Source organism: Neophocaena asiaeorientalis, unplaced genomic scaffold (assembly GCF_003031525.2).
Source record: "Neophocaena asiaeorientalis asiaeorientalis breed wild unplaced genomic scaffold, Neophocaena_asiaeorientalis_V1.1 scaffold30, whole genome shotgun sequence".
Classification (NCBI taxonomy): domain Eukaryota; kingdom Metazoa; phylum Chordata; class Mammalia; order Artiodactyla; family Phocoenidae; genus Neophocaena; species Neophocaena asiaeorientalis.
The window spans coordinates 9,687,931-9,714,933 of NW_020174923.1; the positions used below are offsets into that span (position 1 = coordinate 9,687,931).

The 27,003-nt window shown below is 54.8% G+C and overlaps 2 protein-coding genes across 4 annotated transcripts in view; one reads left to right on the plus strand and one right to left on the minus strand.

Annotated features, from left to right (window-relative positions):
* Positions 1-2,671: 2,671 nt before the first annotated feature.
* CANT1 (calcium activated nucleotidase 1) lies at positions 2,672-18,544 on the minus strand. Of its 2 annotated transcripts, none has more exons than XM_024760903.1 (4): positions 18,441-18,544; positions 7,747-8,399; positions 5,786-5,989; positions 2,672-4,933 (listed from the first exon to the last, which is right to left on the minus strand). In XM_024760903.1, exons 2-4 carry the CDS (start codon positions 8,375-8,377, stop codon positions 4,563-4,565), a joined length of 1,206 nt encoding a protein of 401 aa, XP_024616671.1. In that variant the 5' UTR covers positions 8,378-8,399; positions 18,441-18,544; the 3' UTR covers positions 2,672-4,562. The 2 variants fall into 2 exon arrangements, with proteins under 2 accessions (XP_024616671.1, XP_024616672.1); XM_024760904.1 differs by lacking the exon at positions 18,441-18,544 and adding an exon at positions 18,232-18,382.
* Positions 18,545-25,152: 6,608 nt separating this feature from the next.
* The window catches only part of C1QTNF1 (C1q and TNF related 1), a 22,743-nt gene continuing 20,892 nt past the window's right edge, over positions 25,153-27,003 (plus strand). Inside the window, exon 1 of one of the 2 annotated variants that reach the window (XM_024760887.1) lies at positions 25,153-25,253. The gene's annotated coding sequence lies outside the window, so the exon portion shown is untranslated. The remainder of the gene's footprint in view (positions 25,254-27,003) is intronic. The other variant, XM_024760888.1, reaches the window with a different exon arrangement.

A 27,003-nucleotide genomic window follows, 5' to 3' on the forward strand; every position in this document is an offset into this window, starting at 1 on the left:
ACAAACACGGAACGCTGCCTGTAATAGTAACCTCGAGGTAGCCGGCACTGCTGTCAACTTTTGACGGGACCCATTCAATACTCCCAACCTCTACAGGAAGTAGCTGCTCTTATTAACTCTTTAATAGATGAGAAAACGGAAATGCAGAGAGGGGAAACCCAACCAGTTACACAGCTGGGAGCGGGAGAGCTGGGATTCCAACCCACACTTTTCTTTCTTTTTTAAAAAATTGGCTTGAGGGACTTCCCTGTTGGTGCAGTGGTTGGGAGTCCCCCTGCCAACGCAGGCAACACGGGTTCGTTTGGTCCCTGGTCCGGGAGGATCCCCCATGCCGCAGAGCGGCTGGGCCCGTGCGCCACAGCTACTGGGCCTGGACTCTGGAGCCCGTGAGCCACAACTACTGAGACCGCGTGCTGAGGCTGCTGAAGCCCGCGCGCCTGGAGCCTGTGCTCCGCGGCGAGAGGGGCCGCCGCAATGAGAGGCCCGTGCACCGCAGCGAGGAGTAGCCCCCGCTGGCCGCAACTAGAGAAGCCCGCACACAGCAACGAAGACCCAACGCAGCCAGAAATAAATAAATAAATTTAGAGAAAAAAAAATTGGCTTGAGATCTGATAATTTACACACAATAAAGTGCATCGATTTAATGAGTTTTGCCAAACGTATACAGATGGTAACCATGGCAATCGTAATATAGAAAACATTCTCATCATCCCCAAATGTTCTCTTATGCCTTTGCTGACAATCCCCTCTGCCAGCCCCCAACCCTGGCAACCGGGGATCTGCTTTACTGCCACTGCAGCTCTGCGTGTTCTAGAATTTCATATAAATGGAAATACACAATATATAACCTTTAACTTAGCACATGCTTTTGAGATGTCACTGAGAATATCAGTAATTGGTTCTTTTCTCGCGAGTAGTAGCCCACTGTGTGGACAGACCTCAATCTGCTTCTGCACTTATGCATTCATGGACATTTGGGTCACTCCCACTTTTGGACTACACTCACCCGCCCCCCCACCACCCCCTTATCCGAGGCTTTGCTTTCTGCAGTTTCAGTTATCCGTGGTAAACTGCAGTCCAAAAATATTACATGAAAAATTCCAGAAATGAACAATTCGCGAGTTTTAAATCGTTCACTGTTCTGAGTAGCGTGATGAAACCTTGCGCCGTCCCACCTGGGACGTGCATCATCCCTCCATCCAGCGTATCCCACCTGTTAGTCAGTTAGTAGCCGTTGTCGTTATCAGATCGGCCGTCCAGATATCACAGTGCTTGTGTTAGGGCAAATCTTCTTTTACTTAATAATGGTCCCAAAGCACAAGAGTGGTATGCTGGCAGCTCGGCTATTCTCTTACTGTGCCTAATTTATAAATTAAACTTCGTTATAGGTAGGTACGTATAGGAAAAGACAGTATATATGGGGTTTGATACTATCCAGTGTCAGGCATCCACTGGGGTGCTGGAGAGTATCCCCTGTGGATAAAGGCGGGACTACTGTATTACAAGTAAAGCTGTTAGGAACATTTGGAGACAAGTCTTTGCGTGAACCTAAGTTTTTCTTTCTTTTGTGTAGGGATAAGATTACTGGGTCGTATGGTAGGTGTATATTTAACTTTTTAAGAAACTGTCAAAGTGTTTTCCGAAGTGGCTGAACCATTTTGCGACCCTACTAGCAATTTCTGTGGTGGTTCCGGTAGCTTTAAATCCTTACCACTACTTGGTATTGCCAGTCTTTTCAGTTTTATCCATTCTGGTGGGTGTGTAGTGGAATCTTACTGTGGTTTTAATGTCTCACGATGTGGAGCATCTTTTCACGTGCTTATTTGTCATTTATGCCTCCTCTTTGGTGAGGTGAAGTGTCTATTTAAATCTTAAACACATTTTAAATTGGGTTGTCTTATCACTGAGTCGTATACATTCTTTATATATTCTGGCTACGAGTCCTTTAGCGGATACACGACTTGCAAATTGTTTGGATGAAAAACTTGCCTTTTCATTTCCTTAAGAGTGTCTTCTGAAAAGCAAAGATTTTGAGCTTGGAAAAAGCTCAATTTTCCATACTTTTGGTGTTACATCTAAGAAATCTTTGCTTAACCTAAACTCACAAAGATTTTCTACTGCACAGAAATTTATAGAATTTTGTAGTTTTAGCTCTTATATTTAGGTCTATTATCTAACGTGAGTTAATTTTGTGTATGGCGGGAGATGAGGGTTTCAGTCATTTATTTCCATATCGAATAGAGTTGTCGAGGCATCTTTGTTGCTGCGTGCAGGATCTTAGTTGCGTTATGTGGGATCTAGTTCCCTGACCAGGGATCGAAACTGGGCCCCCTGCATTGGGAGCATAAATTCTTAAGCACTGGACCACCGGGGAAGTCCCAGAGCCTATATTCTTAACCACTCTGACCAAAAGAGCATCTTCAGACTTGGGGAAAAGTTGGACTGGATGATTCAGTTTCCAAAAAGTCTCCTCGACTGCAAAGGTCCATGGGTCCCTATCCTGTGAACTCCCACAGCACATCAGCCATCCCGTGTCAAGAAGGCTTCTGGCTTGTTCCTTGCCAGGACCCCCTCTTCACCCCCACAGGGAGCGCACCCTTCACTGAGCCCCTGTGTGAATCAGCTCTCATATCCGCTGGGGCAGCGCCAAAAGACAACACAGACCAGGAGACAAAGAGAATACACTTTATTGTTTCCAAAACAATGGCTCCAGTAGGAAGGGACACAATCATTATGCTTACAGCAGCAAATACAGGGGGGAAAGGCTAGCTTTAAAATATTTGAAAATCACTGTGTGAAAATGGTGCTTCTGGGCACCTGAGTCTTGGATCTCAACTCAGTGACTGTCCCCAGTCCTCCAATCTTCCTGATTCCATCTTTGTATTTTTAATATCACACAGCCCTGATGTCATTCATGGATGTTTATCAAGGAGGCGTGTCAGGGAGCCCAGCTAGGCAAAGTCAGGAAAGACTTGGGCCGTCAGACTGTGTCCAGTGGGAGCTGAGTTCCAGAGAAACATGCCACGTTCAAAGGTTTGTTTTCTGTTCTTTTGCTGTTTGTTTTACAGTGGAAGAAACAGACAACCAGCACAAGAATGAGGGATCCTTCCTGGGTTCCCTCCAAGCATCTGTATTAAAGTTTCAAAGTGGGAAAAGTCTGCGAGACAGGGCGTCCACACAGTAGCAGCCAGGGCCTAAAACACAGCCCTTCCCAGCCATCACGAACCCTACATCCTCCTGAGGGGTGAGGTAGCTTCTGGGCGAGGGGGCGCTGTGGGCTGATGGCAACGGCCCTTCTAGGCTCTGGTCCTGGCTGACCTCTGTCCCAAACCCTCCGCCTTTACCCTGGAGCGTGGAGAAGAGGCCACAGGTACTGAGACACACCAAGGTTTCTGTGAAGAGTTTCCAGGAAGAAGAGGCTGAGGAGAAATAAAAGGCTAGGACAGAAACCACAGGGCCGGGCAGGCCTCGTCCACAGCCTCCAGGGTAAGGGAGCCCCAGTGCCTGGGGCAGGGTGTAGGCTCGCCAGAACCCAGGGCCCCACTTGACTCAGGAAACACAAATTCAAGTCATTCATGCAAGTCTCCCAAGGAATGGCAATTTCTGATAATTGCTAGAAAACAGCAACGTATCCTTATCCTTAAATTTGTATCCTTTGACCAAGGACTTAGAAAGGGTTGAAAACTTGCCTGACCGACTGTAATTGCTTAATTACCATTTCCTTCACTGCTGGGAATGAATGTTAACTACAAGACTTTGTTCTGATAAGATTTGCCAATTCCATTTTATAAGAAAGGAAATCACTTTAATTAATATAAGTTAATAATAAAACTTCAAAGCGCTACACAGCCGCAGAATTTTCCTGAAGGCAGAAAACGGGGTCGGTCACTTGAATGAAGTTTGATGGGGGCGCAGATGGTGGGCCTGCGTCCCCTCTTGCAGCCCTTTGGGCACCTGCGGCGTTCCCGGAGGCCTGCCCTTGCTCTCACAGCCCTGTGATGTCCTGTAGCGTAAACAGGTTCTTTTCCAGGGGTCTGGAGGGGTGGATTTAATGCCCGGGGCTCACGAGGAAGGAAGAGAAGGGGGCAGCCCAGGAGCACCTAACTGGCAGGCCTGCTTCAGACTCACTGCTGTGTTCCCAGAGGGGGCACAGTGCTTGACACACAGCAGGAGCTCAAGAAATATTTATTGAACAAAAGAAGAAATGGAGAGAAAAGAAAGGTAGGTCAGATGGAAGAAAGGGCTGAATCAGAGGATGGGCCCCAAATTAAGATGCCTGCAATGACTAGCTTACTAGCTTACACCACCAGATGTCTGGCCTGCGGTCCCAAGACCCCCGCCCCTTCCCCTCTGAGAAGCCACATCTCAGGCTGGGACTGAGCTCCCAATTCTGGAAATCTCTAAACCAGGTATACACCTCAGAGTTCCGAGGAAAAAAATAAAAAAGCAAAACTAAACATCACATAAAAGTGCAGTCCTCGGGTTTTTATAAAATTTGAGTCCTGACGTAGCTTAAAACTGTCCACGCCCCAGCCTTGTTCATCGTCTTGATTTTTCCCAGTTTAAATGAACTCTATGCCCTCATACTTCACACTCCCGATCTTGGTCTCGGGCAGGAGGAAGCGTCCGTCGAGCGTGAAGGCCATGATATAGGTGGCGATCTGGCCGCTGTCCTCCTCGGACTTGAGGGCCACGATGATCTGGTCATCGGTGTTGGGGATGAACTTGAAGGAGGAGAAGCCGTGCGTGGGGACCACCTCCCCCACGTGGCTGACGGAGATGTCGCCGAAGTCCTGCGCGGCACTCAGCAGCAGGTTGGTGCCCCTGTGCTCGTCATCGTCCTCACTGTAGCGCTCGTGGCTGGCGCGGCGCGGCAGGAAGAACCAGCGCTGCAGTGTGTCGCTCCAGCAGGCAGACTCGTGGATGAGGTAGCCTGGGGACACACAGACCGGTCACCGCCCACCCTCCCCAGAGCCGGGGCGGCCTTGCCCTGCATGCAGACCCGCGAGCGGCCCGGCGCCGGAGCAGCGTCACCGTCATCTTTTCTTTAGGTTTCCATGTGCCTTTGCTCCCACCTGTCCGGAGTGACTGAGCCCGGGACAGCAGCACAGAGCCCACGGGGCCGCGCTGAGTCTCTGCTGCGCCACTCTCTGGCCAGCCTTCCTCGCCGGCTTCCCCAGCGCTGCCGAGTAGCCGTGGCTGCAAGGTCTGTCTGTATTTCGCCTCCTTGGTGCTACTCAAGTGGCGCAAAGGAGAGCGCCAGGGGAAGAGGCACGAGGAACATGCAGGTCCGATCTGTGAAGATGGATCAGGGCGGGTGGGGAGAGGCTGCCTCGAAGCAGAAAAGTATGGGAAGTGAGCCTATCTGGGCATGAAGCCATGTCCTCAGTCACATGCCCCAGGCCTAGAGGTGACCAGGCCGCTCTAAGCACCACCATCCCCACTACAAGCCATGACTCTTGGAAACGAGGGCAAAGAAGCAAAGCTCTGTGCACCTGCTCCCACCACGTCAGATGCAAGGCCTGACCCCAGGGTGGCGGCCGGGAGGACGCTGTAGACGGGGCTGCTGTCTGAGCCTGCCGGGCCGTCTGTCTGGGTGAGTCGGGGCGAGAGAAAAAATGTCTCACTGGCCCCTGAACCCAGTGGCCTGGTGGGAGCAACTGTCAGAGACAGCCGAATCGTCAAACAAGGAAGAAGCGAAGCCCAAGCTCGCAAGCAACACGTGGAGGCCGTATGCTCGCAGCCACCCGTCTGCGCAGCGCCCGCTCGCGGGCCTGGCTCTCACCTGGCGGCCGGATCCCAGCAGCAGCCCGCAGGGCGTTGTAGCTGGACACCCAGTTCTCGTGGTCCACGCTGCCCCTGCAGCCCACCACCTTCACCCACTCCGGGTTCTCGTTCAGCACCTCCCCCGTGGCGGTGGTCCATTCCTTGCCCAGGCCGCCCACATACAGATGCTCGTCCTTCACAGCCAGCCACTCGGCTTTGAAGCCTGGGGACAGGAAGACAGGGGGCGGGCCTGAGGCGACGGCCAGCCCTCTGCTGGCCTGGCTCCGTGTGTCTGGTCAGGCAAGAGCAGAGAGCTCTCTGGGTCCGCAGCCTTGGGCGTCAGAGGTCCCTCGGGGCGGCGACAAGAGAGCAGAGGCCAGGCCAGCCTGCTGGGAGCTCCACCCCAGAGGGTAGGCGGTTGGGATCCTCTCTTTAGCGCTGACCCCACGGCGTTCACGAGGCGCAGACGGGCGCCACCTCTGCCTGCTGCCTCTCCCTTCTCTCTCCCGGCCCTCCGGAGCCCCCGCATCTTCCTCCCAAACTCACCCCAGAAACCCTGCTGGGACCACCCACCTCACAACCCACGTGAACCCTGCTGCGCCCTGCACAGCCAGAAAGGCCCACCCCCAACTCACAAATCCGCGGACCCCAAGCTCCCTGTTTCTCGAGCCGTCAGCCCCGACTCAGACTATGCCCAATCCTAGGAAAGTGTAGGGAAGTGTCACACAGAACGCGCCTGCGGTCCTTGAGGCCACACCTGACACATCCCTGAGTCAACTATGTGCCAGTGGCCAGACCTAAGCGGGGCTTGGCGTGGGGGCTCATGGTAGCCACGCCAAACAGTGTTTGTTTTCTTAGACATATTTACTTACTATGAGCTTAGTTTTGAAGGCTGTGTGGGTGCTTTGTTCTTCTAGCATATTCTCACCTGTTCCTACACCGCGCTCTAAATTGTGCTTGCTTCGCAAATGTTTTGCAAATCTCCTGCCAGCCCGAGGAGCTGGGGCTGCAACCCTCTCTGCAAGATGCTTCTCGGCAGGTGGCTCTGGATGACGGACCGCAGGGCACCCCTGAGCTCCCTTTACCCAAGGGGCAAACAGAACTCCTGGATGCTGCCCTACACGCCCTGACAGCCTGAGGCAGGAAGCGGACAGCCAATGCTTTCAATAAAACGGTGGCTGAGACAGTCCTGCCAACCTGCCCAGCCTTGAGCACACTTGGGAGAGATTTTTATCACCAGGAGAGGGGGAGGAAGAGGGGCGGGGGAGGGCCTGGCAGCGGCCCAGGGAGTTAATGCGATTCCTCCTTTGACCTCAGGCGCCTGCCGTGGAGTTTGGCTTTCTAGAAGGTACGGACCCACCCGAGGGCACAGGCGCGCGCAGAAGTTGGTGCCAACTCTCCTGCCCCCCTGTCCGAAGGCTCTGGGCACTCAGGCTCCCTCTCGCAGCTCTCCTATCCACCTGCTGGCAAACAGCAGAGCAGTGGGGCACAGCCGATGCCAGAGGTCCAGATTCCACTCAAGGGGTGGGGGGCGGTCACTGCTGCTCACACAGACCTTCCTTCTGCTGGGTTTTCAGAAAGGAGACGTTTGCTTTTTAATAAAGTCTTGGTTCAAAATGAGAAAATCTGACGACCCGGCTTTAAAGGTGAGGCATGTGGAGGGTGCAGGACGCAGAAAGGGGCTGGTTCCTGGGGGCAGTGAGAGCAGCTGCGGCGGAGCCCAGCCCGGCTCCTGGAGAGGCCCCGCCTCCCCCGCAGGCCCCCAGGAGAAGCTCGCGCTCCTGGACACAGCTTTGGTCCGAGGTCTCGGAGGCTTCTGCTCACGCTCTGGGGGCCGCAGGTCAGAGGCAGGGAGGAGACTAGATCTCCCTGACATCCCCTCCCTCACTGCACACGTGTGCAAACCAAGCCAGCTGAGGGTGACCCAGGACCTGTCCTCTAGCACTGCAACGAGCCCAGGGGACAGATGGCCCGACTGACCTTTCCCCACGGTTCCGTCGCCGTCGGACAGGATCACCCAGGGCACGGCCTTGGAGCCTTCGATCTGGTAGACAACGCCTGTCCGGTCATCCACGGAGTAGAGCTTCCCATTGAAGACAATCAGATCCGACAGCTCCATGCCCCGCCCCTTTTCCGCCAGGTGGGACTCCAGGACCTCGCGGCCTTGGTCCCACTCCACGGCCACCCTGTCCCCACTGTCTGACAGGGTCAGATAGCCCTTCTTCAGGTAACTGACCCAGGTGTTTTCCTCTTGGGCCCTTGACTCCGTGTCCAGGTCGGCAATGACAGCGATTCTGTACCGAGTCCCGCCCGGTGTCCTCTGGGGGGCTGATAGGGGGTAGGTGTCGTTGTACCGGTCAGCGGATGCCTGGCCGAGCCTCCAGTTGTGGGCATTGGGCACGGGGGGCCGGCCAGGAGGAGGGCGGTGGGCGTAGAGCAGCCAGAGGACGGCGGCACCCAGGAAGGATGGCAGGATCACCTTCCAGCGGGGGCGGAAGCGGGGGTCTGCGGCCTTGGTCATGGACGCCAGCACGGGAAGGCCCCCCACGCTGATCCGGAGGGAGTGCATAGACTCATTCCATTCCAGGGGGTCGGAGGGCTGGACGGGCATCAGACTGAAGGGCAGGCGGGACCTGCAACCCAGGGGGAAAGGAGAAGTCAGCGACGGGCCAGGCACAGCGCTTCCCGCTTCTGTGAGGGCACACGGTCTGAGGCCGCCTCAACCAGGGTAAAGAGCACTGCCGCGACTCTGTGCCATTACTACTTCCTTGGCTTAAGTAAACCCCGACTCTAGCAGTATCTGTGTTTACTCTTATTCAGCAAGAAGAAAAGTCTTTCCAAAGCAATGTTATTCCATCTCCTCTATCCCAGCTGGCAAGACAGAAAGCTCGGTGAGAGAAGGTTCCGTGTAGGTTCCGTGCTTTGCCATCTTGCGGGAGAGGCAGCACGTGCTGGGGGGTGGGGTGGGGGTCAGGCAGGACAGGGTAACAGAGAGAGTACAGGTCTGTATTTTAATCCAAGGTCACCTCAGCCGAGAAGCCCTCCCTGACGGCTCTGCTCCCGACGACGGCACTCTCCATCCCCTTCCCTGGCATCTGTCACCACCTGACATCGTGTTATAGTTACCAGTTTGTTCACCTGTGTCCCCAACTCCTAGACCAGTGCACACAGTGCAGACGCGCGCTCACTGAGTGAGTGAGCTGTTCCTTCCTCCTGGGTTAGGTTTCTGTAACACTCAAATATAAGTATAAAACACATTCAATCCAAACAAAAATAGTTCTGGTTTTGGCAACGTCCGCCCCCTGGCGTCTTTCTGTAATGCAAATGGCTGAGGGACCAGAGTCTGACGGGCCCTCACCGACTGGAGCCCAGCGTGTCAGCTCCAAGGACAGTGTGGCTCGCCACAGCCCATTCCCTGGGCGCAGCTCGAGGCACAGCTCCAGAGCGGGTTGTAGCGGCCAGGAACAGCAGCTCCTGTCCCCGGCACAGACCACGCAGCTCAGCGAGGCCACAGCGGCACCAGGCCGGCGCTGTCTCCGGGGCGGAATCAGCAGAACGCCAGCCCTCGGCCGCTCTCAGTCTCGGCCTCCAGCTGTAACTCAGTAGGTCTCAGCCTGAGAAACTTCCCTCGGGCCGTGGAGCATTTCTGCCTTGGCCCCCAAAACCACCAACGGTGTGACTTTCCGTGCAGATGCCCCTCCCTCCACCAGGCAGCAGCTGGGAAGGCTGTGGGGTCTCACGGGGATCTGGCGGCTCTGTGTCACCCCCCACCCTTTGCCCCCCAAATGCAGAGCATGCAGCCCCGCTCCTAGGATGGAAAATCACAGCAACAGGTCCACGTGGAAACCAGGCCTTCCCCTTCCCTTGCTTTTTGGACATTCTTAGGTTTCGGCCACAGGGTCAAGTGCAGAAAAGTGACTTCTAAGGAGGAAGCAAGACGCGTGGGGCCCTGCAGAACGGCCTCGGAGCCTTCCTCTCCTTCCCTGGGCACTGGCTCCCAGCTCCCCTTCTGGGAGAGGGCTCCCTCCTCCCCCAGGAAGCAGCCCCCCAAGTTGCCATGGAGCTGCAAGCTGGTCGCTGAGGACTCCACGGGAGAAACAGGAGTCCCAGCCCCTCCTCTGGTCTCGTCAAACCGAGGCTTCAAAAGCACAGCCAGGCCAAAGCTGCCCTGTGTCCACGTCCAGCCCAGTGTCACCACTGAGCTCTCAATTCCTGCATCTCACCTCCTAGTCAGAATTCTGCCTGGATTTCTAACATGCACTCGCCCACAAATCCTCCCCCCACAGGAACAGAGGTGGTGATGGAGGATGGCCATAATTGCAGTTGCCCTGGTCAAAACTTTCATCGAAACCTTGGGAGATGGAACTTTCCACCTGAACATACTTTGACAGTAAGTTATGAACCACCACCGCCTCGAGAAGCCTAGGCACAGCCCTGGTTCCCCTCCTCGCAGCACCTGCTCCGCCAGCAGGCCCTAGCAATCCGGCCACCCCTCTCCTCCCCATCGGCTCCCATCTGCTCTCACGGCCCCTTCTCACTGCAACCACACAGGCCGCCCTCCAGCCCCTGCTGCCACTCCCCTCCCTGACAGCCACTGGTGCCCCGCAGCCAGAGACACCTGCTATTCAAGCCAGTCCCTCTGGCCACGTCATTCCCTGCTTCGTGAGCAAACCTTCGCTACTTACACGACCCCTGCCAGCCCTCACCCCTCCCCAGCGACTGGCCGCGCCAGCCTCCCTTCTGTCCCAATGGCCCAGCCGGCCCTCGTCCCCCAGACAGGGCTTGCCGTCCTCCCGCCCCGGCTCCCGGCTGTCTCGCTTTCACCTCCTCAGGACTTCCCTGCCCACCCTGTGCCCGCCCACCCTCTACCCCAGAGCATCCAGTGCTGAAGGAGTTAAAAATACACCCACTTCCTGAGCAGCCCCTCAGCGTCTTGCCCCTGAGCCCCACCTTAGTTACGCGCAAGCCCACGGCCCTGGATCACTCCCTGATGGTCGAGTTGCCTCCTGGTCACAGAGCCGCAGGTGCAGTGGACACAGTGTCTGCCAGTGAAGATGTGTCGCCATTGCGACGTGGCGTCCTCACCGCCCCCGGTCAACCCTCTCCCCGTCCCTGAGTCACTATCCTCACTGTCACCAGTGATCCTGTCCCATCTTCCGCCCACTCGCGCCAAGCAGAGAATCTGAGGCCACGGTCCAGGGGCCAGTGGAGCCCGCCGGCCGCCCAGCCCCGGTCCGGGCGGAGCGCCTCCTGCTTCTCAGGCTCCGTGCAGCCCCGCCTGCTCTTCTGGTTCATTCCCGCCGTCTGGGCTGGTCCAAATCTCCCATCCGAGTCACCGCTCTATCTCCAGATTACACTCGCAGGTACACTGAAAGCACTCGGTATGTTAACGGATGAAGGTGAATCCATGAATCTACGAATGAATGGAGAGCCCGCCCCCACGCCGTGACACCTCTGTTCCCCCTGACCTCACCATCCTGGAACAGCATTCTCTCTCCCGTCCATGCCAGGGTCTGCCCCCCGTCCCCGGAGATGACCCACCGACAGGCCTGCTCCGGGGTCCCAGCCCCGAGATCAGCCCGTAGGGTGTCTTGTTGCACCTCCTGCCAGCAGGCATGGGGATGTGAGTTGTGACCTGTCTGTGGTCCTCCTCCTGCCTGTCTCTTCTCAGCCCCCAAGGCTGGCTCCTTCCCTGCCACCCACCTCTTCTCCAGAATCCACACCTTCCGAGCCTGAAGCTTCCCCCGGAATCCAAGCTAGGAGCCCAGCTGCTGAGCTTCCTGTGGCCGGAGCAGGTTCCCCTCAGGAACGTACTGCCGGCTGAGGGCACTCCAGCCCTCAGGGGCCATCCTCAGTCAAAATCACTCACTTCCTCACATCCAGGCAGGTGCCAGGTCCCCTCACCCGTCTGTACCCCAGCTCTGGATTCCCGCCCCCACGGCCTCTGCCCTGGTCCTGTCTCACCTTGGCCTCCTGATGACCCAGGCCGTCTGGGTCCAACCTGAGTTCTGCCACTTACCAGCCGCATGACCTCAGACAAGTGCCCTGGCTTCTCTGGGCCTCCGTCTCTCCACGTGTGGACTGTGTCTGTGACGTGCTGGCTTCCCAGCGCCACGGCCGCTGGCTCAGATGCTGTAGGCCTTGGCGTTGACTGCCTGCCACTGGCTGGCTGCTTTGTTCCTCACTTTACTGGCACCTTCGCCCACCTGCTGGGGGTGTGCGGCTTTGCAGGCAAAGCTGGCTAGGTGCCTGCCCATCCCTGCAAGCACCAGGCACGGCTGCAGAGTCAGTGACCTGGACAGCCTGCAAAGCTGAGAATATCCATGCTCTTTCCCCACCCAGGAACAGATCCCCAGGCTAGACCCTCCCCAATCTATCCTGCACACAACTGACAGAAAGATTTTCCTAAAAAGTGAACCTTTACTAGCCCCCAACGCCTTCCTGCTAAAGGACAAGCGCCGCAGCCTGCAGGGAAAGCCTCATCGCCTCGCGTGCGCTCCCCACGCACAGCACGTTGTCTGCGATCCCACGATCCGTGTGCTGAAGCCCTGCCTGGGATGCCTTCTCCACCCGGCCACACGGAACCACCTAGAAGTCCCTGGCTGTCCCACGAGAGTCACGCCTCCGCTGTCCCTTCCCCCTCCTGCCCTGCGTCTATGAAGTGCCCTTCCCCCACCAGTAAGCGTCCCTCCTGCGGGGGTGCTGACACTGGTCCCAGAGGCACCCAGGCCGAATCCCAGAACCTGTGACTGTCTCCTTCTACGGCAACAGAGACTCTGCAGGTGAGAGCAAGTCAAGGGCCTCGCGAAGGGGAGATTATCCAGGTGGGGCCGCAAATGCGACGTGTCACGGAAGGGAGACAGAGGGAGACTCGATGACTAAGAAGAGGCCCACAGCCAAGAAACGCGGGGGACCCCCAAAAGCTGGAAAGAGGAGAGGACGGATTGCCCCCTGGCGCCTTCAGTGGGAGCGTGGCCTTGCCCACACCGTGATTTCAGCCCGGTGAAATGACATTCGGATGGACTTCTGGCCTCCAGAACTACGAGGGCCAGTGGAGACGTGTCACCACGTGTTCTTTTCAGCCAGCAAGTTTGTGGTGATCTGTCAGGACAGCCCTAGAAACCAACGCACCGCTGATGTGCCTGCCGCACGGCTGTGTGAGGCCTCTCTCTGGGCAGGGGCTCTGCCACCTGTCTGGCTGCGATCCGGCCCACAGCCTCCCCACTTGACTCTGAGCCCAGGAGCGAAGGGGCTCTGCTCAGTCAGGCTGGCTCCCAAGACCTAAGGACACCTGGGATTCGATCACCTTTTGTTAAATAAACAATCATTCAACTGCTCTCAATGACAGGAGAACTCGGGCTGCCTTCCAGAAAATCCCTTTAGCTTCACCACTGGATCAAAGCCCAACCTTGGTCTCCATCCCTCCTTTAGGATCCCAAGGAATTACTTTTATTTTGTAGAAAAGTAAGTTTACAATCCCATGCGTTTTCACGCCATGCCACGGTCTGCTGGTTTATCACCTAAAACTGATGGCGAGCTGACTGTAGTGTCTTGTTGCTGGAGGTCTGGTGCCAAGCGAGAGCTTGCATTTTCATTAAAAAACCAAACCAAACCAAACCAAACCACGAGAACCAAGAGAAACGAGCCAGCGCAGGTGAGAGGTGAAATGGACAAAGCCGTTCCCAGTAGGGCCGGGCTGACGCTTCTCCCCCTGCCCACGCACCTGCAAACACTAAGCGGGTTAAATGTCTGCTTTAGTGTGACAAGAATTTGGTCAGTCCCACCACATGCAGCAGGATGGCCTGGCTTTATATAACCTGGGAAACTGGAACCGAGTTGCTGCAGTAAAAAGTCATGGGCTCTTTCACCAGCCAGGCTCGCCTGTTGAGGGGCCCTGCAGCCAAGTCCTCTCCTACTCAGAAACCCCAGGGCACGGCACCCCTGCTGGCTTCCTTCTCCATCGCCAGCCCCACTGCAACATCCACAGAAAGAAGTCGCTGATTGTCAAGGGGCAACAACCATCCAGGAGGCTCGAGTCCTAATTTCCTTCCCGGTCCCCCCTCTTTAGGGTGGGTATCAAGAACGGCTCACCGACACTCATGCTTTTCCGGTTTCTGTAGAACCAAAACTTCCTTAGAAAACAGGCCTGAAACAGCCAGGGGTGGCATTGGGGTCTGTCCACTTGCCAGTGGGTTCCCAGGCCCAAGGAAGGCGGTACGACCTCTTCCTGCATGTCTGTCCAGGGTGACGCCACCTCCCCACCCCAGAAGCAGGAGCCCCTCCGAGGTCTGGTTACGGTGAAGAATGAGGACGGGTTCCGACACCCCTACCTCCATGGGCCATCCTTGGGCCTCTCGCCACTGGACTTAGCAGGGCTTAGACAAAAGCGGGCGGCAACTCTGGACACAGCTGAGGGCCTCTTTCTGTAGCTTCCTTTAGGAACACTGGTGTGACAGGTGGCAGGGCAAACAGGTTTAATGACAGCTGCCAGGGCAAAACTCCTCCCCTTCAGGATCTAGGGAGGCAGGAAGCGACAGGAGGCCCCTCCCAGCTCCCTGTCGCCCAGAGTGGCGGCCACTCTCCTCCCAGCCTCTCACTCCTGCAGAGTAACTGCCTTCCCTTCCCTGCCTCTGTCTCTGATCTGAACGGTCCCGGAGAGCGGCATCCAGACAGCAGACGGGCCTCAGAGTTCCCGCTCTGCTCACTGCCCAAGGGCACTTCCTGGTTAGAAAGTCAAGAGCTAATCCCGTCAACATCACTGACTCTTCGGGGCTTCAAAGACAGAGGCCAAGGGCTTCAAAGCCGCAGCGAGACAGCATCTCAAAGGATGCGGGTGATGTGTCTCAGCTCCTTGAGAATGTGACCTGATTCGTGGCATTCTTCTGTTCTGGACTCGCCAAGGCTTCCTATTTTGTATTTGAAAAGTCCATTTCAAATTTGGACAGGGTGGGCAGCAGAAGGAAACCAGGGAGGAAGGAAAAGGTCCCAGTAGTCCAGTATGTCCTTTAGGGACTCCTGAGGTCAGGGCTGACTCTGCGTGCTCCCTAACTCTGCACCTCCCCTGACTCCTCTCTTTCTCTGCAAACAGGCATTCACAACTGCTTACTGAATCCAGTTAAATACACCTTGAGATAACTTAGTTTTCAGCCCTCTGTCTTGTTTTGAAGTCGCTACCCAAGAGGAGTGAATTCGTTTTCTGCTGCTGCTGTAACAAATCACCGCACTCAGCAGCTTAAACACCACAAACTTATTTAAGCCTCGCAGGACAGAAGTCTGACGTGGGTCTCACTAAAATCAAGGGCTGTGTGCCCTCCTGAGGGGCTGGTGGAGAATCTGTTTCCTGGCCTTTTCCAGCTTCTCATGGCCGTCCACATTTCACGGCCCCCTCCTCCACCTTCAAAGCCGGCAATATTGCATCTCTCTAGCCTTCCTGCCATCATTTCCGTCTGAAGTTCTCCTGTCTCCCTCTTCCACTTTTAAAGACCCTGTGATTACACTGGGACCACCTGAATAATCCAGGATGATTTCCCTATTTAAAGGTTGCCGGTTAACAAGCTTAATTCTGTCTGCTACCTTAATCTCCCTTCGTCACGTGATATATTTGTAGATTCTGGGGGGTCAGGATGTGGACACCTTGGGGGGGCATTATTCTGCCAACCACAAGGAGGGAGACAGGGAAAGAACCTCCAGCTTTTCCCACGGGGCAGGGCCATTCACACATGGCTCTGTCTCTGGGGCAGGTGGCACAGTGTCCGGACCATCCACAGTTTTGCAGTTATCCCATCACAGTAGGGCTGCGTGAGCTTCAGTTGTATCGTTAATGTTATACTTGGAGGATTTTTAGCAAAAAGTTATCTTCCCAGTTGGAAGTGAGGTCCCAGACAAAACCACACATCATTGGGGTTGCTTCCCAGAGAGCCCACAAATATGGGGACACAATCACCCCACGATCGACCTGAATCAGGGCTTGCTCCCCCAGTGGAGGTACACTTGCAAGAACCCATCTTCTCCCCCACTTTTCTCAGTGGCCATCATCACTGGGACTCATTCAACCCTTGGGACCCCTTGGAGCCCTTCTGGGTGGGCTCCAACCTCACCCTCACTCTCACACCGCCAGCAACCGTAGCTGTATCTGGTCTGGCCTCGTCTGCACACTGCCATCTGCAGCCCTACTCCGGCCTCATTCCCCACGACCCATTCATTCTGCCGGCTGAGCACGAATGGAAGTAGGGCTCTGCTTCAGAACCTGGAGCTGTGAGTTCCACTTAATGACTGGACTTACTACAGAGAAACACGTAGGATTCAAAAAAAAAAAGTGTAGAAAAAGAGAAAACCGAACATCTTCCCAAACAGATTTCTCTATTATCAGGATTATTTTTTCCTAATTGATCACCTTGGTCTAATAAAAAGGAAAATCAACATAAAAGTCCTTAAAGATCAATATGAATGTTCTAGATTCCCCTAATGTTGGCATTTAGTAAGATCTTTCCGGGAATCTCCACAGTCCAGAGTGTTACTGGAGGGAAAAGAATAATCACTGGCTTTTTTTTTTTTTTTTCTGTGTCCTAGGTACCATTCCACAAACATCTGAACAATAGAGAAATGACTTCCTTATCACAGTGCAGAGCTATTTCAGGACTCTGGACCACATTCCCAGAGCTGAGATACTCTTGTTTTTGAAGGAGAAAACACTAGGGCATTGATCCACCTCAAAAAAAGCCATGAGGATGGCCACATTGCTGCCTGGGAAGTCCCGAGACTCAGATGAAAGGGCATGTGTCTGTGGCAGCCTCCAAGTGCTTACCTCAAAGGCCACATGCAGGGAGTGGGGCGGACACAGCCGCTCCTCCTGCACCCTGGGCCCCTCCTCCCTGCCTCTGTGGCTCGGGAATGCCTGGCACATGCGCAGGGTGCCGTCAGACCGGCATGTAAAAAATCCCTCAAGTATCAGCGGCTTAAAGTCTATGACACTGCTGTGGGCTATGCAAAAAGGGTGTGACCTACATGTGGTGAACATCTTTGGGGGAAGATAGGAGACTTTCAGCTAACAGAAGGTATCAAACGATCAGATCATATGGTGGCACAAAGTATACTTGCACACACGGGATTTCCTCCACCACCCTGTGACGTCACAGTGCCTTCTGGGAGCAGATGAGAAATTTGGATGAGAAAAAGAGTGAGAAGACAGAGAATCCCGTTCCCAGACCACTGCAGTGGCCTCATGACAGCTCCTGAACAAATCTACACTTCCCCTGAGTCCTCTCCCGAAGACACTCTCAGGACGCAGCCCCTACCAAGTGCAGAGGGAGGGGCTGGCCAGTCAGTGTGCCTCTCAGGCCGAATAGAGGGCTCATTGAGGCCGGCAGGGAGGGGCCCCCCGGGGAGGCTGCTGGTTGCTTTGGGAGGTGCCCCACCATGCCCACAGGCTCAGGCTGGGCCGTTCCACTGAGAGGCCTGTGGGGTGGGGCTGGGGGCTGGAGGAGGGCCCACAGCCTAATCCAGGAAGATCTTTCTCAATCAAGCTCCTCAAAGGGAGAGGAGAGAGAGGCTGCAGAGACACCCCCCACCCCCGGCTCCTGAAGGACTGCAGCACTGGCTTCCTTCTCATGGACGCCCTGTGACCCCACGCTTTGGTCAAGTTTTGGTCCTTACACTGAAGAGCCAGCAAGATTCAGTCGACACCAGGAGATGCGCGCTCCCAAACCTACAATCTGTTGAGAACGTGGTGGGAAAAGATGTCAAGCACATACCCCGAGACAGGCAGGCAAAATGGAGCAAGAGTGCTAAGGGACACTGGTCTCCTGGGGGACACGCAGGTGCCCGGGAAAAGATGTGCCTGGCAGACAGAAGGGTGAGCGCAGGTGCAGGTGCCTGCCAAGCCTAGGGACGTGAGGGCAAGGGAGAGGCACCAAGCGGCAAGGATGGGCAGGAGGTGCCTGTCCCAGGGATGGTGCCCATCCAGGCCAGATGGAGGCTGGGAGGAGGGGAGAGGGCAGGATGTACAGTTTGGGTGCAAAAGGAAGAAAAGTGCTGAAGGGAAGGAGAGGAAGGCCTGCTGGGGTGGGGAAGGCTGGCCTGCTGCAGGTACGACAAAGTGCCAGTCAGAGAGCGGAGGGCTCCCTAACTGGTTAGGAGAGGCCCTGCGTAGGTCAGAGGAGTAGCAATGGAATCACAGGGGGCAGGGGAGGGCTGTTCTCAAGGATAGTTAAGCGTCAGAAAGGGAATGCATCCTTCAGGGTCGGAGGGGGTGATGTCCCACCCTAGTCAGAGCGGGGAGGTGTCCACAAGTCGGGGGTTGGGGCGGGGGGGAGTCTTGCAAGTCTGAGAGGGAGGAGTCCTGCAGTCAGAAAGGGTAGGAGTCCCCCAGGTCAGAAGGGGTTGGAGTGCCGCCGTCAGACGGGATAGGTATCTCATAAGTCAGAGGGGGAGAGGTGTCCCGCAAGTCAGAGGAAGTAAGAGTCTTACAAGTCAGAGGGAGGAGGTGTCCGCCACCAGTCGGGGGAAGAGGACAGTTTCTCAAGAGTCAGAGGGAGGCGTCCCACCACAGTCAGCGAGTCAGGGGGCAGGGGCCCCCGCTCAGTCAGATGGGGAGGATCCTGCGGGGCCGGGGTCGGGACGCGGCGAGGTCGGAGGAGGCGGCGGGCGCCGGCGGCCGCGGGCAGGCCGTCACTCACCCGGTGCGGGCTGGCTCCGGGGCCCGCGGGCGGCGGGGCCTCGCTGCGGGCAGTGCCGGGACCTAGCGAGCGGCCGACTTCCGCCCGGCGTGCTCGCCCCGCCTCCGGGCAACACGCTCCCGGCAGCCTCTGCTCTGCGGCTGCGCGCCGGTCGCCGAGCCGGCTGCTGGGAGTTGTAGTTTTTGCTGCTCAGCGAGCGGGTCCGGGAGGAGGAGCCGCCGGCCAGCGGGTAGAACGGAGGGAGGGGCGTTGGAGTCTGCGCCCACCCGCAGGCCATCTCCGCCGCGTAATTCCGGAACGTTGGCCAAGGCAAAATGGGAAGGGGGTGGGATGAAGGCTATGAGGAAGGGGTTATCATTCCTCGAGCTGAGATTACAGGACCCCCTCTCCTGGAGGCAGAGAAGCGTGGGCCCCTTTCTGCCACCCTCATTCTCAGAGAGCCCCTCTCCTTGGCTCTTCTAATCGGCCACATCGGAATGTTGATCCGTTTCCAAAGCAAAGATCAGATCTACAGGCTGTACTGTCCTGGGAGGTGGAGGGTCCTGGGGATGGGGTGGAGGTTTCGCTGCCACTGGTTGGCAATCAACGAATCCTCTCCCAAATCAGGGTCTCTGATTCATCTCGTTTTGCCAGTCTCCTCCCCAGCCCCTGGGGCTGTTTTAATGGAAGTGTTAAAAGGTATCCTGGCCCTTCACCCCCCCAAGTCCTGCAATGTGCCTATTTCAGAAATCCTGAAAAAACCTGGTAGCAGTGGCGCGTCACCCAAGAGCTTGGCTAGGAGGGTGCCTCAGTGCTCTGCAGGTCTGCACCTGATTCAGCCTTTCGCTGCCTGCAAACAGCCTCGTGTCTCCCAAGAGCTTACAGATGCAACAAGGGAAAAATTCAAATTATATAAATGGTGCACAGTGAAAAATAACCCCCGGTCCCGTTCTGCATTCCCTGCCCAGAGGCGATCACTATTACTAGTTTCTTCCTAGAGGTATTTTATGACACACAAACTAATCATAAACACATATATTAAATTACCTTATTAAAAAAATGGAAATGTGCTGGACACGGTTCTGCATTTTTTTTGGGGGGGGAACCTTCTTGAATTCATTTGTTCCATACACCATATATACTGTTATTACTGTAAATTCTTCAAATCTTTTATTTATTAAGATATCTAAATCTATATATGCCTCCCAGCTTAAGAACTAAAACCTTAGCCCTGTTCTCCTGAAAGCTCTTTTGCTACTCCTCCCTCTTCCCAATTCCCTCCCACCCCAAGAGGTAATCACAATCTTGCATGTTGCGTTAATAATCATTTTCCTGCTTGATTTTATAATGTTAGCAAATAGGTATGTATCCCTAAACAACATATATACCTATTATAACTTTTACAACAATGAAATAAAACTCTATGCGGCGGATGAAAGATCAGGTCGCTCCAGAGGTATTATCAGGTGTATTAATTTTGCCCACTGATGGCATTAAATGTCTTTTCATTGCCTGATTACCGAGAGTTTGTGTTTGTTTCTTATATTTTTCGGTCGTTTCTATTTCCTCTTCTGGAGATGCCCCAATATCTCTGTGCTCTTTTTAGGAAATAATCCATCTTCCCGCATTGATATGTACGCAACGCCAGTTTTGTCATAGATCAAGTTTCCATATACACATGGGTCTGTCTGGGGGCTTTCTGTTGTACCGATATAATTTCTCATAGTAGCTCCAATATCACTTTCCTCATCATTACCTCTTTATAATAAGCCTTCATATGTTGCAGGACAATTCCCCACTCCCTCCCACTATATCCCACCCACACCAGCCTTTTAGGATTTTGAACGGGATTGCTTTGAATCTGTAGATTACTTGGGAGAGAATTGACATCTTTATGGTGATGAGTCTCCTACCCACGAGCACGGTTTGCCTCTCTATTTACCGAGGTCTTCTTTAACGTCTTTCAATAAGGTTTGTGATTTTTCACTTCACATTAATGCTTGTTCCATATCATTATATAGAGAGCTGCTTCATTCTCTAGAGAGCCACGCGGTATTGCGCTGTGTGGAGGTCCTGTAATTTCTTTTACCAGGCCCCTAATGATGTCCTTTCAGGCTATCTGCGATCTTTCTACATTACAGTGGCGCTTCCAGACATATCCCAGAACGTACTTACTTGAGCACAGTTATAATTATAGCTGTAGGATAAATTCCTAGAAGAAAAATGATTAGATCAAAGGGGCCTTGCATCCTCTGGTGAATAGACACTGCCTTCCCGGGAGGCTGTGGCATGGAATTGCCTTCCTCCCAGTCTACAATCATGTACAACCAGGTTTTCCTTCCGATTTTCATTGTCCTTGTCTTCTTTGCATCCTAGGAGACTTCACCGTGACCTTCTCCTGGAAATGCTCTCCTCCTTTTGTTTCTGTGGCTCTGCATAAAAAACTAAAAATTCTTCACTTTAATTGTTCATTCATGTGTCTACTTACTCATTCACTCATTCATTTCAGAGTGAAATGCCTAGAATCGTGCAGTCCACCAGGGGGCCCTCCTATTTTGTACATCAAGTAAAGGAGTATTACCTAACCGGTCCGTCTAGGACTATCTCTTTGTAACTGAAAGTGCTGGAAAGGAATTCCCAAAATAGGGGAGTAAATGTTGAGAGATGGAGAAACCGAGGCATGGGGCATTTAATGTCTTGATTAGAGTCGGACAGCATATAAAGGGCAAAAGTAAGACGGTGAGCGTATTTTCCTCTCCCCGACCTCCCATCTTGGCATGGAGTCCAGAGGGCAGTCCTTCTCATAGTGAGAGTGTCTTCTCCAGGTGTAAGGATCACAGCAGATTAGCCTGTTGCATCCTTGCAGTCGCCAGTCTGATTCCCACCTGCCCCCAACCCTTCCAGAACACCAGCAGCGCCATCCAGGAGCAATGAGGGTGGGCCAGCGGCCAGGGAGGCTGGGTCTGGCTGCCAAGTTTCCATCTCAGCTCCTTTCCCAACTCCTCATGGAGGCTCTCCCACCCCCATCCCTTGGCAGTGGGAAGCCACCATCCTAGCCTGCCTGTAGCTACCCTTTGGAAGGGAATTCAAGAGTTTGCAATACCAGTCTCTGCCCTTGACAGCGGGATGGCTGGGCAGCCTGGCCCAAAATAGCTGGGAGAGGCAGAATGTTAGGGCCCCAGGGGGAAAAAATCACAGCGCTGTTAATGACAGGCTGTGCTTATCTGGAACCGAGCGCCTTGCCGACGTTAACCGAGGTCACGTAGTTTTTTCCGAGGATGAGAAAACAAGCGGAGTGAGCACAGTGACATGCCCAGGGAGAGAGAAGGAATTGCCAAACCAGGGAGTGCACAGAATGTGCTGCGTCTGGGCGGGGATTCCAGGGAATGTGCCCCCCTCCCAGCACCGTGAGCCGCTGGGTTTTACATCCCATGAGTTGCCCTTGTCTGAGAATGTGGAGCCACTTGGGAATGAATGTTCAGGAAGACATTAGGAGTTTGGCTCGGACATCCTTGTGCAGGAGGTGTGGGCTCCTAGGGAATTCCAGGATGGGTGTGGCCTACGGCTCTTCTGGGAGCTTAAGAGACCTCTTTGGGCGGGGAGGGCTCATCATTCTGGTTGGCCTTGGCCTCTGACCCATCTCAGGGCTGATGAAATCTCCCCCAGTCACTGCTGCTGGCTTTGGGTTCTAATTCGTCAATTTTGGTTTTTCACCATGACTCTTGTCCTAGAGCCAGCCCAGACTGCCTGACGGGAAGATATTTGCTGAACCGGGAACATTCCGCCCTGGTTGCTGGGGGAGGGTGGCTTTGGCCACGATGGAGAGAATCAAGCATTGCCAAATCTGTCCTACTTACCACTTTAAAGCAGTAAGGAAGTACCTGACAACGGGCATCAGGGCCCTGGCCAGCTCCATTTGCGTGACATAATATTTCTTTTATTGAGAGCTGACTTTGCTTTCTTTGGGAGCCGAGCCTGGCGAATCTTTGCCCAGTTGCCTGTTGGCTTGAGTTGTGGGCCCTGGTGGCACTACCCAACATGCACTCAGACTTCAGTTCCCATTCTCTGGAACTTCCCTCACCTCTGAGACATCTCTTTCTCATGAATATCTTGGGAAACCCTAGGCTCTTGTTGCCACATTTAATATCAACACCCCCTAACCCCCAGTTTCTGCCTCAAAAAAATGAGTAATCTCTTCCTAACTCTTGAGAGATGTGGGGACTCAACCCAAGAGGAGAGAGGGAAGATTATACCTGTAAAAACACCGATAGTTATAACGAACATTCTCATACTTTACCCCAAATCCCCCAGTACAAAAAAAACTCTGAAAACGTAGTGGTTCCCTTAAATGTGGCACAAAACAAATTTCACGGAACAGTGTGACTTGAACTGTTGGGAGGCTGTACATGCCCTTTATTTGTGCCACTTAGGACTATGTACGTGTCTGATGAAGGGGCCCTGCCCAAAGCCTACTGGGTAAGATGCTCTAGTGATAGTTGTGGTCTATGCTAGGTACATCTGTCCTCACGGGTTCCAGTAAGACACCCTGGACCTGGCTCTGCTTTACAGGCAAGGGGCCTAAGGCTCGCCAAGGTAGGGCAGCATCCCCTGGCTGAGGACTCAAAGACTCCTTTTAGAACAAGCCAGCTGCTGCAGGAAGACATGGTCATTGTCTGGCTGTATTTCTAGAGCTCTGCTCTATATTGGGCCTCTGAGTTCATGTCTTGGAAGGATCTTAAAGGTAACTCTCTTAGTTTTTCAACAACAAAGCCGTCTTACGTGGGGGGCAAGAGGGGGACAAATCTTCCAACTTCTCATCTCTTTCTCTTCCAAGCTGCATGCCCAACTTTGTGTGCATTGAATTCTGGTATCGGTCCAGGACTTTCCCAGGTCTGAGTCTCCTGGGGGTTTTCCCATTGCACTCAGGGGGTTTCCAGATCCTAGGAGTTCTGAGAAAGACCCAAGTCCTCTAACGTCCCAGACGAAGGTCCCACAGAGGCTGCATGAAGATGTAGCCTACTTGCCTCTTCTCTCGTGTTGCTGTCACCCTGCTGCGAAGGTTATTTGAGGACAGAGAGACTAGAGGAAGGTCAGTGGGTGTGCTGGGCCCAGGTCTTGTTTACCAGGACACGTCCTTGGGTTATGCGTGGGAATGAAGATGAGCTTATCTCTGGGTTTTCCTGTGTGGATAAGCAACCAGGGATGTAGGGTTTGCCAAGTCTCAGACACACGCCAAAGATCATGAGCAGTTCTGAGTCTTTTAATGCCAGCTGAAGTGAAACCACATCTCCAGGGGAGACGCATGTACTTAATCTTGCCACGGAGTCCTTGAAGTTCTCCAGGCTCACGGAGCATCAGGACCACTTGTCCTTCTGCTCCCACAGGAGCAGGTTGGTGGCCAGGGTCTTTCCGGTGCCTGGAGCCCTCCGTCTCCTTTCATCTCCATCATTCTCAGCTTGCCCTGGCGAGAAGGTGTGCCACGTGGATGTCAGAAATGCACACCCCTCCTCCTCTTGTTTTGATTTCTTAGCTTTCCAGGCAGACACATGGGGAGGAGAGGTGGAGAAGAAATTCCAAGGCAAGGAAGAGTGAGACTCAGTCTGCTTTGCCCCGAGCATCCCAGTGCGGCATCTCTGCTTCTACATCTCCTGTCCAGGTGTAGCCAGAGGGAGAGGCCCTGGGAGGAGTGATGACAAAACAAAAAGTGCAGGGAGGACATCCAAACATTGGAGAGACCATGGGAGAGGGGGAGAAACAAAAAAGAAAACCATTATCATTACAGCAGAGCTGTGTTCCTCAGGCCAGATCCTTCCTCTTCTTCTGATTTGATAAGATTCTAGAACTATCCAGATTCAGACTTTGGGGATGGAGACCAGCCTGACCAGGGGCAGCTCTGGAGAAGCCTAGGGCAGCTTATCAGGATGTGAGGAGGGGCCAAGGAAGTTGTATGAGGTGGAGAAAATGTCTGTTTTTCATATCAAGGAATGAAAGGCCTGATGGAGACTGAGAAATGCTGACTTTCCTGCTGGCCCCACCCGCCCTGCCCTGGCTCACACGTCCCCTGGAAAGTCTGCACCCCCAGCCAGGGTTCTTAACCTTTGGATCACAGACTCCTCCAAGAATCTGATCAAAGCATTAGACCATCAGCGTCCAACAACGCACATGTGTGTAAACACACGGGCACACATGCAAGTTTGTGTTCTGTTTCGGGGGTTCACAGATTCCCCCAGACCTGTCCATGGTCCCCGGACTCCAGGTGGATGTCTCAGGTCTGCCACCATCTGGGGACGGATTCCAGGGGCTTGGCTGCAAGCGCGCCAGGAGCTCCTTGGAGCCCATCCCCCTGCCCCCCAGCAACTCGGAGCTCCCAACCTTCCTTGTCCTGGACCCCCGGCCACTCCCCCAAGTTCCCCTCCCCCGCCCCCGGGCACACACACGGTTAATCCTCGGCGGCTGCTGTTTGGATAAAATGCGCTGGGAGCGTTCGAGGCTCCGCGGCCGCTCACATCTGGCCCGGGTTTGCTCTTTACGCGTCTGTCCCGCTTGCTTCGGTCCTTCCTCTACTTTCGAGAAACCGCGTTTCCGCTTCTGGCCAAAGAGACCTTGTAGCCGAGGAGATCCAGGTGCCGGGGAGCGGCCGGCTGTCCTGCACCCCGACAACTTTCTGAGCCCTCTTCCCGGAGGGCTTTCTCCTTCCTGCCTGCTCTCTCCTTCGACAAGTCTGGTCTTCCCCCGACCTGGCTGGGAGGGGGCTCCGCCGCTGGGAGATGCTCTAAGAGAGGCCGCGGGGAGGACGCGGGCGCCCCGCTCGCTCCCGGACGCTGGTGGCTGGAGGTAGGTGGCCTGGCGGACGGGACGTGGCCGTGGCGGGGGTGGGGGGAAGGAGGGGGATCCAGTGCGCCTTTTCCTGGCTTCAGCCTGGTCGCGGAGCAGACACCTACACGGGGCGAGGAGCGGAGTGGGAGGGGCCAGAAGCCAGTTGCGGCAAAGGGGCAGAAAGACCAGGAGTTGGCGGAGAAGGGCCGGGTGCCGGTTCCTGACACTCCCTTCGGAGCCGAGGTGCCGTGGAGAGCCGTGGCCGTGGTTTCCCTTGTTGACCAGGGAGCAGGGGGCTTCTGTGGCAGACAGATGCTGTCAGGAATGATTGTTACCTCCCCCGATTTTTGTGGCGTGTTTATCTTGCTTCACTCTTCCCTGGGTGTGAAAGGGAAAGGAGTGATACCCAAGTCACCTTCGCACCTGGTGGGGAGACCCCACCCCAATAGCGCCTGGACTGTCTGAGAGCCAGCCCTGCCTGTGGGCAACTTGGACCCTACACAGAACAGGGAATGCTGGCTTTGGCCCCTGCATCTAATGGCTTTGGTGTTCCTGGAGGGGATCCAGCCTGGACAGGAAAAAATAATGTCCCTCTCGGGGGACCCTCTTGTCTGCCCACACCACTGGATGTGGCCCTGGTCTGGGCCCGAGCCACTGAGCTGCCCTTGAGCCTCTGGACTGCGCATGCCCCTCTGTGCACTAGCAAGTACCAAGCATCTCCACGGCACAGGTGTGATCCCCGCCTGTCCTGGGCACCCACGTCGTGTTAAACTGGGCCCCGCCGTGCCGATTCCTGGACAGCTGCTGTGTCTTCCGTGGGACCCCAACGTGCTTTAGGTGCTCACGGGCCCTCCTGAGCCACTTGGGAGGAAGGGTGGCTTGACTTCTCTCTGTGACTTGCTTCCGTCTCCTCTCTCTCACTTGGTTTCTAAGAATGGAGGCAGTTTGGCACACTTGGAGCTTCCTCTTTCCAAGCTTTGAAAATGGGGAGCGTCCTGAGAAACCGAGTTTTCTCAACCACTAGCTACATCCTGGGTCCCTGGGGGAGGATGTGAGGTCCTCAGAGACGCTAGGCCTTTGCTTTTTATAGTTCAGGGAAGCAGGCGGACAGCCCCACGTGCAAGTTCACAAATCGAGGCATACGGCAGGGAGAGGCAGGAAACATACAGGTGAAGGGGAGGTGGGGGGTGCAGAGGGTTGAGCTGCCCTTTCTGGTCCCCCTTCTCCACTCTCCCTCTTGACCTGAGAGCTGAGGTGGGGCTTAGAGATGACCCAACAACAGTAGTGGCAATAGAAATAACGGCAGCCATGGATGTGTGTGTGCTGGAACCCAAGCTTCTCAAGTTTCCAAATTTCCACTTCCCAGCAGCCCACAGAGAAATTTCCCTGGGGCCAGAAAGACAGCCGGGGTCTGCTTCCCAGGGACTCTAGCCCTCTCCTCTGGCTCTCTCTGTTTTCCTTCTCCCATCTTGAGTCTCTTGGGATGCCAAGGAGCATGCTCCTGGTGAGCAGCAGGTCAGGGCGACAGACAATGTAGGTGCCAGAGGCCTTGGATGGGCCCTCTTTCTGCCAGAGGACACCGCTGCCTGTCTGGGGCAGGGGCAGCCATCCAGTGAGGGACAGGCTCCCAGGTGGGAGCCGAGAAGGCCGACATGGCCCCAGGAAGGGTGCAGGCAGCTCCCTCCTCATTCCTGGGACGTAACCTCCCTATTCAGGGCAACCAGCACAGCATAGTTTTTTTGGAACATGCTTCTTTCTGTTATTCTTC

Excerpts from the sequence above, each read along its gene's own strand:
- CANT1 (XM_024760903.1), bottom strand. The coding sequence starts at position 8,377 with ATGCCCGTCCAGCCCTCCGACCCCCTGGAATGGAATGAGTCTATGCAC. Across the intron at positions 5,990-7,746 it reads CGACGGAACCGTGGGGAAAG|GCTTCAAAGCCGAGTGGCTG; the intron begins GTCAGTCGGGCC and ends TCCTGTCCCCAG. Across the intron at positions 4,934-5,785 it reads TGCTGGGATCCGGCCGCCAG|GCTACCTCATCCACGAGTCT; the intron begins GTGAGAGCCAGG and ends GTGTGTCCCCAG.